The sequence below is a fragment of the Pseudoliparis swirei genome, chromosome 22 (assembly GCF_029220125.1).
Source record: "Pseudoliparis swirei isolate HS2019 ecotype Mariana Trench chromosome 22, NWPU_hadal_v1, whole genome shotgun sequence".
In the NCBI taxonomy this organism is placed as follows: domain Eukaryota; kingdom Metazoa; phylum Chordata; class Actinopteri; order Perciformes; family Liparidae; genus Pseudoliparis; species Pseudoliparis swirei.
In genome coordinates, this window is record NC_079409.1 from 15134565 (window position 1) to 15150305 (window position 15741).

Genomic DNA, 15741 nt, shown 5'->3' on the forward strand with positions numbered 1-15741 from the left:
TGTGCAAAGGTTGAGGTGTTTACAAAAGTGGACTAGTCCATTAAAGAGTAGGCGGGGGTTCAATGTCAGTTTAGGCGACATATTCTTGATATATATATATATAATTCCACTCTGAGTAAATTGGTTTATTCGCGATAACGTTCATTCTCAATAATATCATCTGAATAAAGTCAAAACTATCAAGGCTGGGGCAGTGTGCGAACACCGAAATGTGGTCCCGTCCGCCATTCTCTGCGGTCTGCAGTGGATTTGGCGTCACTGAAAAGTGTAGGAGTCGAGAAACTTCACCCATGTAAACAACGTCAAGAAGAGAAGCTGTGTGACACCCTGTGGGTAGCGATACGCAGCAGTACGTAGCCGTATTCATCCGCTGATCAACTATGCCCCGGAAAAAGCCATTTAGCAACAAACAGAAGAAGAAACAGCTCCAAGTCAAACGGGGCAGAAAGAGAGGTAACAGCACGTTTTACCGTCAGCGTTGCTATGCTAGCTTTAGCGGAGAGCTAACGGTTCTTGCTACACAGCTAAATGTGGTTCAGCAGCCAATTAAGCGTCTGTCATTATAATATCACACTACGCATTCAGCCTGCACATTAAAACCACATTCTGTGTTCTGCTGGCTGTAATAACATGCGATGTGACATAACGTGCCATGGGACTTGAGTCACGTTAATCAGAATAACAGCACATGCTTGCGGTTTTGTTAAAGAAGCGTCACAACTTGCGTCATCACGTGTTTTTATAGCCCTTAACTGCACAAGTTATAATGCCACATTAGAAGAGGCCATCGGGTCGTGTGCTGTCACCAGAGAGTCATTTCTAAACGGCATTTCAAAGTCATGACACGTCGGCTCAAAGATGTCGGAGCACAGGACATCATAATATTCACCGCTGAACAGTTTTGAAATATTAAGGAGTATTATATCATAGCAGCTCGTTGACGATGTCAATAAGCCTCTTTGTTCAGTTATACCGTGACTTATTCATTTTAGACTCGAGGCCAGTCTTTTACAGTGTAAAACACTCAATCAAGTCATGGCATTCCTCAACAAAAAACATTTTGTAGAGATTTCAGTTTGGAGCTTTAATTTAATATATCTAAGTGCGAGATGCTTCCTTAATGTACATAACTAGGTCGAGCAACCTAACATATCTTCATCAGTGCACGAGGCCATTGTAGAGCCAGTTGTCACGAAAGTGTGTATTTGTTTAATTTTCAATTATATCATTTTGCAGTTCATCACAATGTAAGTTGTTAGCATTTGGCCTTGTGAGGATGCCGCATTCCCTGCTGGATTGGGACTATTTCGAAGCATAAAGTGATCTGTAATAGACAATTATAAGTGGGAGAGGTAGATCTTGGTATTGGATGTATGCTTGTTATGATCCCTTAACATTTGCCCCCGACTTGCTCCAGGTGACACGGGTGCAGGGCCGAGCAGCCGCAATGCCAGTGTGGAGCGAGGAGAGAGACAGTCGGACACGTCTGACAGTGAGACCACGGATGTCAGGAGAATAAATCAGCAGCCAGGCAGAGAAGGTCGATATGACCCCAACAGGTGAGTTCTATCATCATCTTTCATTAAAAAATGGTATTGTGAAAGACGTAAGATGCTGCTGAAATTGAAATAAATGCACATTTTGCATTAGGTCTCTGTCACTGGTACCTAAAATACATTTCCTGGCTGGAGCAGTAGTAGGATGCTTTAATCGATAATAAAGAGGGTATTCTATGATCATTAATTGGAGCATGATGTCAGAGAATGCGGGTAATAAGAAATACATTAACTTGTCTTTTATTAGTTTTGAATTGTCTTTCTTTCGTGCTGTAATTTGACAGTAGAAAACATCATACTTTGTATTGTCAATGTTATCTAATTTTGATGGAGACATTTTTTTCTTCAGTGTGTATTGTGAAGATGAATCTAGAAAGGTTATATCATCAGGTAGATGCATATTCTGAGAAGAATTGAAATCATCCGTCTGGAGACATAGCAACGCAATGCTAGGCAAGCCTTATTGACGCCCCCCTCCTCTCTCCAGGTTTCGACTGCATTTTGAGAGGGAGAGTAAAGAGGAAGTGGAAAAGGGGAAGAAGTTGGCCATGGAGAAGGTGCTGAAGCCAGTCTCGGAAAAAGAAAACGAGATCAACATCGATGACATCTTCCCCTCAGAGAAAGGTCTGCCTGTTTTTTAATGCTTTCCACATGACGGTCTCAAAATAAGCCGAACAGATGATCAGAGTAGGTTAATGGAGTGGGTCACTGCTTGACACGCTTAAACTTAATTATTCACTGCCAGGTCTTGGTTTCCCAAAACGACCGTCCTGGAGTTATGAGATGACACGAGAGAACCTGCTTAGGAAAGAGGAGAAGTCATACAGAAACTACCTGGACGACCTGTACGCCAAAAACCCAGCTGGCTCCCTCAGCCACTTTGAGCACAATCTGGAGGTAATTTGCTGAATTGATAAACTCTTGAGGGCTTTTTTTTGTTTACCAACAGCGCCTCGGCTGGATCAGAAATTCCTTTTTCGGTTATTTATTTATTTTCAGTTTGTTTGGAAAATCGAATGTGGAGAATGATAAAAGATGCACCTTAAGTTTTAGTTATATAAGTTTCAACTTTATGTTATCAAGCAACACTAATTCAGATAAAGGTACACTTGAAGGTCTTTGGTGAACTTGCCATTAACTCTGTAATTTTAATACCCCAGTTCAATGTGCCAGTCTGTGTACTTTTAGCATGTCTAAAATAAACTCCATCTATTGTGTTAAATCACCCCTTAATAAAGGTCAGACCTCACACAGTATCTGTTGATCCAGGATTAGTTCATATATATCTCCATTTTCTCACTATTTTACACGTTTGACCCTCTTTGCCCTCGGTAGAAATAGTTTTCCTCAGCTGAGAGTGGTAGATTTAGCATGCAGCCACAGAACCGTTTTTATTATCAATGGTTTCAAAAGCTCAGGCTGCCAGCGCCTTTTCCATGAGAAATTAATATTTATGAATCCTGTTAAACCCTTTGACAACAGAACGCAGCATGAAGTAATCCGGCTCGGTTAGGAGTCGCCTGTAAACTGATGATTATCCAGCAGACTTGCTTTTCCACTCGTCATGAATACACAACTGTTGAGGCTGTTATCCGGCATATCATTCCAGGATGTAACATGAACTGAATTTCATTTTGGTAAAGTTGGATCATGTGGGCATCTTTAATAATTGTATTACGTGCCTGCGTATTGTCTGGTATTTTCCACTGGGAACAAAGTTCCACCGTGCCTTACAAGCTGGGATTTTACTCAGTTGTGCCCAGGTTGTAAAAACACTATTTTTCCAAATCAAAGATCATTTAATAGAAGCGTGGGCTGAGCTCAGGAGGCGCATGGCGGCAGAAGTCAGGCCTGAGCAGCTGGTGGTGTAATAAATGACTCTCTGTAGTTCAGAGATGATGGCCTTTTAAGTGGAGGTTCAAGATGTTTGAGAGGATATCATTTCTACAGTATTAAAACAGAGCGTTGAATTAAACCCAATAAAAAAAATAGTATCCTAAAGGATCAGCGTGTAGGATTTAAGGGAAATCCGTGAACATTTTTAATCATAACTATGTTTTTTATTAGCAGAAAATCACCTGAAACTGAGAATTGTTTTCTTTATCTTAAATTGAACGCTTCATATCAACATAGGGATGTTTTACCTCCACATTTCTACAGTAGCCCCATCAAAACAATGGATCTGGCAAGAGCCTTTTGTAACGTTCTTTTTGTACTCTACACACTTGGAAAAGGAGGTTGTAGGAGGTTTTCATCTACAGCCTCACTGTTGGATGCCACTAAATCCTACCCACTGGTCCTTTTAAAGTAGTTTAAATCATTTGTCATGCTGAATAAGGACAGGAAAGGTGAATTCATAGATTATACTTTCTTTTTGTTTACAATATTAAACCTAATCTTACTTCCCACTCATTTTTTAAAATTGATTCTTTTAGACATGGAGGCAACTATGGAGAGTGTTGGAGATGTCAGATATCATCCTGATCATCGTGGACATCAGGCACCCGGTAGGTCGTCTTGTCTCGTCAGCAGAATCCTGCAGGATGGATCCAACCACCAGATGGAGACACTGTCAACATCCATCTAAATATCTGATATGTTTTTTATTATTTGTCAGTTTATTTAGCTGATGCACATTTTCAAATGTCATGTATTGGTTTTCTAATTTGGTCTTCTAAAATCTTTTTTCCCATTATAGCAGACCTTATTTTAATGCTGACAAGACAGATACGTCTAGTCCTGAATGTTGGAAACTTTCAAGACAAAATACAAGTAATATTGACAAGACGGAGAGATTTAAAGACTTATCACTGAACATAGTAGATTTGGAAGCAAATACAATAAAGAAGTATTATGCCATCTGATAGTTGTACTTCAAGTCGGAGATAGGTAATGTGAAGTGGATTTACTTTCCTTATTAGGAGTTTCTATTATTAATATAGAGGTAAAAACAGCACAACCCATCTTGTTCCTATTAATAAAGATATGATTTTGTGGTTTATTTGTCGAATATTCTATCATTACTATTTTAATAAGGGTTTGTGTTCATTCAACCTTCCCAGGTGCTGCAGTTCCCGCCAACCCTTTACCACTACATCACAGGAGAGCTCCAGAAGCACGTGATCATGGTGTTAAACAAAGCCGACCTGTGTCCTCCTCCGCTGGTGATTGCCTGGAAACACTACCTGACTTCCCAGTTCCCCCACCTGCATTTAGTCAGCTTCACCTCCCACCGTGGACAGCCCTACAGCACAGGTGAGAAGAGGGAGAAGAGGAGGTATGAAGAAAGTGGTGGGATGGGAAGAGAACTGACTGAAACACAGAAAAGATAACATCAGAGTGACATTGAAATTGAAATAAACCTGCCACTCGGTGAATTTATTTTCGTGCAATATCACCAGAATAACTCGACTGGCTCTCGTTGCGATTAGAAAAACTGTGTGTCCGTCTGCTGGCTTGTAGTGCTCCAAAAGAAGAGGATGAGGAAGAAGGCGGACTGGAGTCACGCTGGAGGTCCTCTAGACATCCTGAAGGCCTGTCGGGAGATCACAGCGGGGAGAGGTGAGTGTCATTCTACTTATTACTGCCTGAGTTATTATGGCTTTATTAAGTTAGTTGTCCACTCTGAGAATTTGTGTTGATCCTGTAAGTGTTGCCTCCTTGTTTTTAAAGTTGACCTATCCAGCTGGGAGCAGAAAATTAAGAGAGATTCTGTTGCTTTGCGACTGGATGGGGAGCAGCCGGACGAAGGAGCAGAGTCGGTGCTGATGGAGCATCTAAGTGACAGGGCTATGGAAATGGGCGGCCCATCCCAGGAGCTGTACAAAGACGGGGTTCTCACACTGGGCTGCATCGGTATGCATCTGATCGAACCCTGCAGCCAGATGTAGAGAACGTTTCTTTAAAACCATTCCCAAACAAAATATAGTAATGAAAAGCAGTTTCTAATAAATGTCTCAATTGGGATATTTTTTCAAGATCTTACCACATTAAGCACCTTTTTCTTCATGTTTGCATCAGCAGACATTACATTACATTACATGTCATTTAGCAGACGCTTTTATCCAAAGCGACTCACAATAAGTGCATTCAACCTAGAGTACAAACCAAGAACAACAAGAACACAGGAAGCAACACTTCCTCAACTCAGTCGAACCACAAAAGCACCATAAGTGCCATCCCAGACCACAGCGGCATCAGATCTTAAAGACTGAACCTTCACCCAGACTTGTTTTTTTTCCTGCAGGCTTTCCAAATGTTGGTAAGTCATCTGTTCTGAACAGCCTAGTGGCGAGGAAGGTAGTGAGCGTGTCCCGAACCCCAGGCCACACCAAATACTTCCAGACCTACTACCTCACCCCGACAGTCAAACTCTGTGACTGCCCTGGACTCATCTTTCCCTCCCTTGTGAATAAACAGTTGCAGGTACAAGTTCACTTTATTGTACTTGAAAGCGGATGTAACTTTGAGTTGACTTGTCTGTTTAGGCTCAATAGAAACTTAATTTAGTTAAAGAGTGCAATCTTTTCTTTGATTTCTTTTCTGCCTTTTTGATTTCCCTAGATCCTGGCAGGGATCTACCCCGTGGCTCAGCTGCAGGAGCCCTACAGCTCAGTTGGTTATTTGTGTGCACGGACCCCATTCCTCTCTGTGCTGAAACTCAAACATCCCAGTTTAATGGACATCAAGCCCCACCAGAGAAACGAGGGGTCTGAAGGGCTCAGCTGGACTGCCTGGGATGTGTGTGAGGGTAAGGGTATTCTAATGCGTAGCTTGACGAATCATACAGTATGTGCACACTCAGCTACTTCACGACTACTTCCGTACACTAAAACACAGAGTCAAATGGCACATTTTCGCTCAATAAGTTATGGCCCATTATCAATAATATATCAATATCTTTACTATTCACAAGTAAAACGCCAATTCCAAGTTGGAGCAAGGGATGTGAGAGATTAGTTGGACTTATACATTCTTCTTATGGCCAATACCATGATGAGTAATACATTCTCTAATACCAGTCATGCCTCCATCTTCTATCTGTGTTTTTGTTCTTTAGCCTGGGCGGAGAGGAGAGGCTACAAGACGGCAAAAGCAGCTCGCAACGATGTTTACCGCGCGGCTAACAGTCTCCTGCGCTTGGCCATTGACGGCAGATTGTGCCTCTGCCTAAAACCACCTGGCTACAGCTGCTTGAAGGGTAACGTGACTCCTCTTTTTAGCTTCAAGCGTTTTAGAAAGGTTCGAACGGCAGGTGAGCTGGAATTTATTTATTTGTTGCTTTATTCGTGGTCGACAGAGCACTGGGAAAATCACCCGGATCTGGCCGAGATCGTGGCTCTGCAAGGGAGGACAGAGGAGGAAGGAACGGGAGGCGACGACGACGACGATGGAGAGTCCAGCACCGAGCCCGAGGAAGAACGAGACCGGGACGCGGACGATGATGAGGATGGAGATGATGAAGACGAAGGCTTTGGACACCCAAGGCCGAAGGAAGATAAGCCGTCTGGTTTCACTGTCAACATGTACAATGTTCTTCGTGAAAATGAGTGCGAGTGATCACGGAGGGCACGGCGAGCAGGAAAGCACAAGTTGTTCCCTGACTTCTCTCTTTTCATTCCTTTTTTCCCCCGAAATCTGCTTTTCTTTTTTTCTTGCATCTCCACTCCTCATGTCATGACCTTCTCTGTGCATTAACATGATCTATTCTAATAAACGCACCATGTTTCCCCTTTCCCTATACTATTCAGAGCATACTCGTGTACCCATGCTGTGCCTCTGCTCGTTCATCCATGAAGCGTGTTCTCTAGTGCTGCTTCTAGGAATGGGTTTGGTTTGGTTTGCTTGTGGCTTCCCTCAGTCTGGAATAGTCAACCAACTGGTTTTCAATCTCTTTATTTACAACTGACTTTACAGCTGAGACGCCAAAGTTCAAGGAAGGATGATAGAACCAATCGGATGCACTGTCGATATGATGTCCTTCACTGGATTCGCCATTTGGCTCTTGGAGCAGCTGGAGATTTAGGACCATGACTCTAAATCTTCTCTGCAGACCATAGTTTGGTTAAAGGCTGTGGGGATGGGCTGTGAGAGATGTTAGGCCAGAGAAGTGGAACCAATGAACCATTTTACACACAGCTTTGCAGTTATCAGTATTAAGGCTCTCTTAGAGGTTCGTTTATCTGAACTTGCTTTTGATTTAGATATTACTGTGTTCGAGAGTGATATTTTATTTGGTGTGGTTCTACACAGTCAGCTGGTGTCAGGGGAGGGGAGGGTTGTTGAATCCTGTGTTGCTGGACGAGGCTGTTTCAGGAACTTAACTTGTAGTGTTTTAACTACTACATATATTATCCTTAGACGCAGATGGAGAGCTACAATATTGAGTCCAGGATTTTGGGTACACTCATTCAGCAAGATGATATGGCAGCGGATTGGATCGGACCGAGACTGCTTAACAATCAATGACAGGAATAGTTGGACATTTTGGGAAATCCGCTTTCTTCCCCAGAGTTGTAGCTCTAGATTGACATCACTCTTGTATCAGTCCAATAAATACGGAGTTATTGACAAAAGACTGGAAACGGGAGGAAACAGATCGATGTCCAAAAGCAGAAAAACCCTCCTCCCAAGATCCCCAATTACCACATTATGATCTTATTTGTTTAAGCTGGACAAAAAAGCGTAACAATGACACATTTACGACTTACAGCCCCATGCCAAGAAATAGTCCAGTTCACAGCCCCTGGAAAACCTCTGATCTTTTTATTAATTTGACAAGATGCAATGCTTCTATATTCACCGTGCAGAGAGAAGTCATAAGGATCTTCTCACTTGACTGAAAGTGAATAAGCGTATTGAGCAACGCGTTGAACTTTCCTTTCCCCACACAGAAAGAGAGGCGAGTATCTTTGCTCCCGTCTGCCCATCATGACAAAGAGCATGACACACTCCAGCTGCGTTGCTGCTCACCAGGACTTTGACACGGGGCTCAACTTCAAGGTCTTTCAATGTCGTTGAGACGCACGCCGCAGACAATGCTGCCCGTTGGTCCACGCCTTGTTTTCATCTCGTTTTCTGTTAAAACTCGAGACTTTTGACATGTTTGACCGCTCTCTCACGTTCTGTGTGACGGCCTGCTGCGATCCTGAGTGCTGTATTACTGCGTGCTGTTGTACCTCATTCATGTACTCGCCGAGGGAGCTGTGCAGCAGCGTGCTGTGTTACTGTGTAACGCAACACACTCGTTGGTACGGTGTAACGCAGACACCGACACGACCGCGCTGCAGGAGCACAGCAGACTTCCAGTTCTGTGGATGGGAAATGTTTTCGGTTGCCATGTGTTTTCAGGCTGTTTGTGCCGTTCCTCATTTCACTCCTAGTTCACCTCATGATGACTTGACTGCTTTCTGCATACAAATAAAAATATCTGAATCATGTAGTTGTCTTGACTGTTTTATTTTATTTAAAGATGTCTTGAAGGCGTTTTTAACCCGTTTGAAATACTGCAAGCTGATTATTACCTTCGCATTGAAAATGCGGAAGGTTATGTTTTGATCGCCGTGTATTTGTATGCGTGCGTGTTATTCGAATAAGTCAAACAGTGTTAAACCGAATCGCATGACATTTGGTGGAATGATTGGTTATTATCCGGGGACCATTTGATTAGATTTTGGGATCGATCGGGTCAAAGGTCAAGGTCGTGAAAAGGTCAAAATCTTATTTTTACCATAGCACGGTCAATTTTTATCCAATTGGCATGCAACTCATGCCAACATGTTCATAATTCAATGCCCAATCTTGTGATATGCGAAGGTATGCGCTCTACCGAGTGCCCGTTCTAGTTTAATATATTCTGAGTTCTTTAAACGTCAGTGACACACACACACACACTATGCCCACCCATTCACATTTCAAACAGATGAACAGTAAACTTTGTGGACAGTTTGGATAAACTGGATGCCAAAGTTTTACATTTATTCTCATGGAAATGTTGGTGCGTTATAATAAAAGTTGTGTTGTAATTAGTTAGGAGACTTAATCTGACCATAGACAGATAATGACAGTGATAAAACGTGCTGATACTGCTCCGCCATATCAGATCTAATTAAAGTCCTCCAGGTGGGTGATATCTTAAGCAGATAGCGAGCAACCAAGTGAAATGAACCGAATATAATCCAATCATTTGTTGGATAATCTAATCGATTAACAAACTTGGGCTCATATGCTATAATCATGTAAATGTTTAAATACGTGTAAAACTGACGTTATGCTAAATGTGTGTTTGTTTGTCTTTGAAGCTCTGATGCTCAGGTGCTCTTCTGCCTTTGGCTCAATGCATCCTGGGAAGGAAAAGACTGCAAACTAACCGGTGTAGAAAATGGATGGATGCATGGTCCAAAATTAAACCATATACGCTTCTGCAACAACAGTACTTCATTCTGAAGACGACTATAAAAAAGGAAGTTGTGTTCTCAGCGATGCCCGAAGCCCACTGCTTGTGATTTATTTGCCCTCATGCGAGGGAGAGCCAAGGGGAGACTTGTGTTTACTATGATTATACTAGTTTATCAAATCAGATCTTCGTGTTCATCCCACTGTTTGTCTGTCATGACTACATTTAATAAAACAAAGAGCATTGTCCACTGCGCCACTGCCTTCAGCAATTATCACCTCTTCCAGCTTTTAATGAAAATATTTCCTTAGCCGTGTTGAAAATGCCCTCGAGATGTAAGCACCGTCTGTCATTGTCATTATGGGATGGCTACTGACAGTGTTTGTCCAATTATTGACTCTTGACGCCTCAGCTATTATCTCAATATGTTCATCGTGATGGAAGTGGGTGGAGACCCCCCTCATCTCGCATCATTTGGATTCAGTGCCAACTTGTGTGATACTCTGAGATGCTGTTAGCTGACTAGATAAACTCAGAGGAGGGAAGAGAGTTTACGATTAGCAGCCGCAGCTCTGAGCTGCTTAATTTCCCCAGCGAGAGCTCTCACTATGTTGTGGCCCTCAAACCATGTGTGGCAATAATTACGGCCAGACAAAGACCTCAGATTAACTGGAGCATGACACCGTCAATTTCCAAACTGTTAATTAAATTCTGTTGTGTTGAACGTCTTAGCTGCCATCTCCATCTGTTGCCCATGTGGTTTGAATCAGATCTTTTTTTCTTCTTGGAAAGCTTTCTCATGACGCCATCAGGTTGTTGTGGGGACTCTGGTCCTCCATCCCTTCACAGCCTCTTTTATTTGCCACATTCCTGCTCCCTATGTGACCCCGTAGCCAGCATATGGGTGGGTGAGACTGGGGGAGGAGTCATGAATTAGTTTCATTTGAGAGCATGAGCATAAGCAGAGCTGGAAAATGTATTAGTCTGGTTTTTTATTCGGTCCCCTGGGAGCTGCACAAACACACATGCGAGCGAGAGAGAGAGAGAGAGAGAGAGAGTTGGTGGGAATTTGCAAAAAGTAATTGTCATGAGAAAAACAATAGCCACAAGTGTATAAGCGTTTCCTTTAAAGACAAAATAACTCAGATAACGTTTCCCAGCTGGCCGTACGGCGACAACCAGACCGCAGTAATCTCACTAGTAATTATAGTTCTACATGTCAGCTGGCAGGTACACCTGTGTGGTCACTAGAGGGCGATCAAACCCTGCTTCAGTATGAGGCTCTGGTTAATAGGCAGGTGACGCAGGTGAAGCAGCGTGATTGCACACTGGCTGCTCATTCGGGGTGTTAATAGTGTGAATGTGAAGTATGTTTTACAACCACCATCGGTTTTATTCCCATTAGAAAAGATGGGTCAAAAACCGTCATGAGGGTCAGCAGTGAATCAGATAAATTAACAATCCAGGCAGTAAAATGTCCCCTGTGATATATCATATGACATTATGGGATAGTTCACAGTACTGGAACAATGCATCAGCGTGTTTTAGTGTTGCAGCTGTGTGGAGCTCGTTCAAACTACGACACAGTCAGGTAGTTTAGTCCAGCGGTCCCAAACTGAGGGGTGAAACCTTCCAAAAGGTCACAGGGTCAACCTGAGGGGTCATGAGGTGATTGATGGGAGAGGAAAGACAAAAACATGGTTCTGCTATGACATTTTGTAATCATATATTTGTTCTCTTGGTTTTATTACATTGTATAATACGTTGTATGTTAAAGGATTAACTTTATTTGGCAATAAAACAAACTAGTAACTCCAGCTGATGAATGTAGTGCAGCACAACATGAAGAACAGGGCATGAAGTGAAGTTACTCAGTTAGTGTCACAGATCAGGCTTGTTGTTCACTGGACAAGAGTCCCTGGACTTTGGGCCCTGAGAAGTATGTGAAGTTGTGCTAGAAATCCTTATTCTGCACACACACACACACACACTGATTTACAACTTGGGCAGTTGTCCCTCCAGCAGCGCTGTGGGGGCGGCGAGGCCTCGGCTCTGAACGTGTCCATGTTGGTTTCCACAGTGGTGGAAAATAACTAATTATATTTACTCACGTATTTGTTGGTACATTTTTAAGTTGAGTCTTTCCATTTCATTTCCTTTCATTTGACTAAAACAAATGTTCTTGTTCTTGTTACTGGTAAGTTTTATAAAGCGTATTAAAATATCGCTGAAGGTTAAACCAGAGGTTCCCAACCTTCTTGTCATGTGGCTGGTGAGATAAAAGACCCCTTATCACAATAGCAATTCCACAAAAGAGAAGAGAATAACAATTTCCCCTCTTTTAAAGCTTTACTTTAAATTACTGTTCAATCCAAAAGAAATGGAATTCTCCATCATTTCACAAAATAACAACATTAGAGAAACCTTTCTAATCAATCATCTCATGGCCCCTTGTGTTTATCTTTGGAGGGGCTTCACCTCCAGGTTGGAAACAACTACAGCATATAGTTATAGTTGTGAGCTGACCTCCATCAGCTACACCAGTAAGACATTCTTACACACTATTGCATCAGTTATCAATGTATAACACTATGTTACGACCTCAGACACTTAGGAAGTAGGACCCAATTGCACGACCCGGGAGACAGAGATAAAGTATTTGTAAGTACTTTATTTTTCGGTTCGGCAGTGAACAAAATGAAAGCGCTCACGTAGTGAGGGATCAAAAACTTTTCAAGAGCATAACATAACCCGACCTGATCATGGCAAAAGACCAGACGAACTGACAAGGAACACTGGGAGACAGGGGAATTTAAGCACATGGTAACAAGACACAGGTGGGACCAATCAGGGCGGGCTGACACTGATGAGCATAGGAGACAGGTGTGATGACAGGTGAAAACAATCAGGAAGCCTGGAATGAGAGAAAGCGAACATAAATGACCTGAACCTCTCTAGCATCTCTGTCGGTGCACAACAGTACCCCCCCCTCTAGGGCCAACTCCTGATGGCCCAGGCTGATTGTAAAAGTCGTGGATAAGAGTCTTGTCTACGATAAATGAAGCAGCTATCCAGCTTCTAGCCTCAGGACCGTAACCCTTCCAGTCTACCAGGAATTGCTTGCCCTCCCTATTACGGACCTCCAGTAGCTTACGGACCTTGTAAACGTCACCCCTTCAAAGAACTGGGGCGGTGGAGGCTTGAGGCGGGAACAAGTGTGCTCTCACACCGGCTTGATCTTACTAACGTGAAACGTTGGGTGCACTCTCAAGGTCCTGGGAGTTGCAAGCGTCGACGCCGGGTTGATGACTCTGGACACTGGAAACGGACCCACAAATCTCGGAGCCAGTTTCTTTGAGGCGACATGGGTGGTAAGTCTTTGGTAGAGAGCCAAACCTTTTGGCCTGGACTGTAGGAGGGAGCGACCCTGCGATGAACGTCCGCAACAGCCTTCATCCGAGCTGAACTGGAGAAGAGACTGGCGAGCACCAGCCCAAACTCTGCGACAACGTCTGATCATGGCATGTGCCGATGGAACCCTCACCTCTTCCTCGTTGTTAGGGAAAAGTGGAGGCTGGAAACCATTGACACAATGGAATGGAGAGAGACCTGTGGGGAAGGGTATTGTGGGCAACCTCGACCCATGTGAGGTGGTCACCCAGGTGGTCTGGTTCGGGAGGCGAGACAACGTAGCGTAGTCTCTAGTTCTTGGTTCAGACGCTCCGACTGTCCATTTGACTGAGGGTGATATCCTGATGACAGGCTGACGGTGGCACCTATGAGTCGACAAAACTCTTTCCAGAAGGCGGAAATGAATTGTGGACCCCTGTCGGAAACAATGTCATTAGGGAATCCATGGATCCTGAACACGTGATTCATCATGACCTCTGCGGTGACTTTGGCAGAGGAAGCTTGGTCAATGGGATGAAGTGAGCCATCTTTGAAAATCGATCAACCACTGTTAGAACCGTAGTCTTGCCTCTGGATGAGAAATCCTGTCACAAAATCCATCGAAATGTGTGACCAAGGACGATGGGGAATCGGCAGCGGCTGGAGCAAGCCCATCTTAACTTGAGATGAGGTCTTATTACACGCACACACGGACAAGCCGCTACATACTCGGCCACATTTTTCTTCATGGATGGCCACCAGAAACGTTGTTGAATCCTGAACATTGTTCTTGCTACTCCCGGATGGCACGAAAGCACAGATGAGTGAGCCCAGTGGATGACCTTGGAGTGAAGAGCCTCAGGAACAAACAGCAGATTGTTGGGACACTGGCGCTGGATTCATGACATTTGCCTCTTTAACGTCTGACTCCACTTGCCAGGAAAAGGCTCCGATCACCTGGTTAAGTGGAAGGATGGTCTTGGGCTCTACCGCAAGTGGTTCGGGATCGTAAAGACGAGACAAAGCATCGGGTTTTTGATTCTGAGACCGGGACGAAAAGAGAGTGTGAAGTTGAATCTACTAAAGAAAAGTGTCCACCTGGCCTGACGGGAGTTGAGACGCTTAGCCTTTCTTATATATTCTAGATTCTTGTGATCTGTCCAGACTAAAACGGTTGCTCTGCACCCTCTAGCCAGTGTCTCCATTCCTCGAGGGCAGCTTTTACAGCTAACAATTCCTTGTTTCCCACGTCATAATTCCGCTCTGCCGTTGTCAACTTCCGCGACAGGTAAGCACATGGATGCATCTTGTTGTCTTCTGCAGAACGTTGAGACAGTACTCCTCCAATTCCCTCATTGGAAGCATCCACCTCGACCATAAACTGGCGCTGGGGATCTGGAATGGTGAGTATGGGAGCTGATGTGAATCTATCTCTGAGAAGTTTGAAAGCAAGATCCGCCTGGGGTCCACTTGAAGGAACCTTAGGAGAAGTCAGAACATGCAGAGGAGCAGCAACAGAACTGAAATTCCTAATAAACTTCCTATAGAAGTTAGCAAATCCTAGGAACTGCTGAACCTTTTTCCTGGAGTCTGGTGTGGGCCACTGGGATACTGCACTGACTTTCGCAGGATCCATTTGGATATGATTAGGTGAGACTATGTATCCTAAGAAAGACACCTCTTCTGTGTGGAACTCGCACTTCTCTGCCTTGACATATAGCTGATTATCCAGTAGTTTCTGCAAAACTTGGCGGACATGGTTAACATGAGATTTAGCGTCTGGGGAGAAAATCAGTATGTCATCCAGATACACAAACACTGAAATATTCAAGAATTCCCAAAACCTCATTCACAAAAGCTTGAAAACAGCCGGTGCATTGCACAGTCCAAAAGGCATTACCAAGTACTCATAGTGACCATTCTGAGTGTTGAATCCAGTCTTCCACTCATCCCTTGTTTTATTCTAACCAAGTGATATGCATTTCTTAAATCCAACTTGGTGAATATCTTGGCCGTTGAAGCAGTTCAAAAGCAGATGACATGAGTGGCAGAGGATAGCGGTTCTTCACCGTAATGTCATTTAGTGGACTGTAGTCTATGCAAGGTCTCAGAGACCCGTCTTTCTTTTCCACAAAGAATCCCGGCTGGAGACGATGAAGGACGGATAATCCCTGATTTGAGTGAAGAGGAGATGTATTCATCCATTGCTGTTCTCTCAGGTCTCAAATCGAGTAAAGTCTCCCCTTGAATGGGGGCTCCGCACGAGATCAATGGGACAGTCAAAATCTCGGTGAGGAGGTAGCGACAAGGCTTTAGACTTGTTAAAAGCTTCTTTAAATCATGGTAACAGGAAGGTACCTTCTGTAGATCAGGATAGTCAGGGTGATCTATAATGATCCT

The 15741-nt window shown here is 43.6% G+C and overlaps 1 protein-coding gene across 1 annotated transcript; it reads left to right on the top strand.

Moving 5' to 3' along the window:
- Positions 1 to 259: 259 nt before the first annotated feature.
- On the top strand, positions 260 to 8995 carry gnl1 (guanine nucleotide binding protein-like 1). The gene is made up of 12 exons (XM_056445086.1): positions 260 to 453; positions 1418 to 1559; positions 2044 to 2180; positions 2302 to 2453; positions 3992 to 4063; positions 4619 to 4811; positions 5019 to 5117; positions 5229 to 5411; positions 5803 to 5981; positions 6120 to 6306; positions 6616 to 6756; positions 6856 to 8995. Exons 1-12 carry the CDS (start codon positions 381 to 383, stop codon positions 7113 to 7115), a joined length of 1818 nt encoding a protein of 605 aa, XP_056301061.1. The 5' UTR covers positions 260 to 380; the 3' UTR covers positions 7116 to 8995.
- Positions 8996 to 15741: the final 6746 nt, after the last annotated feature.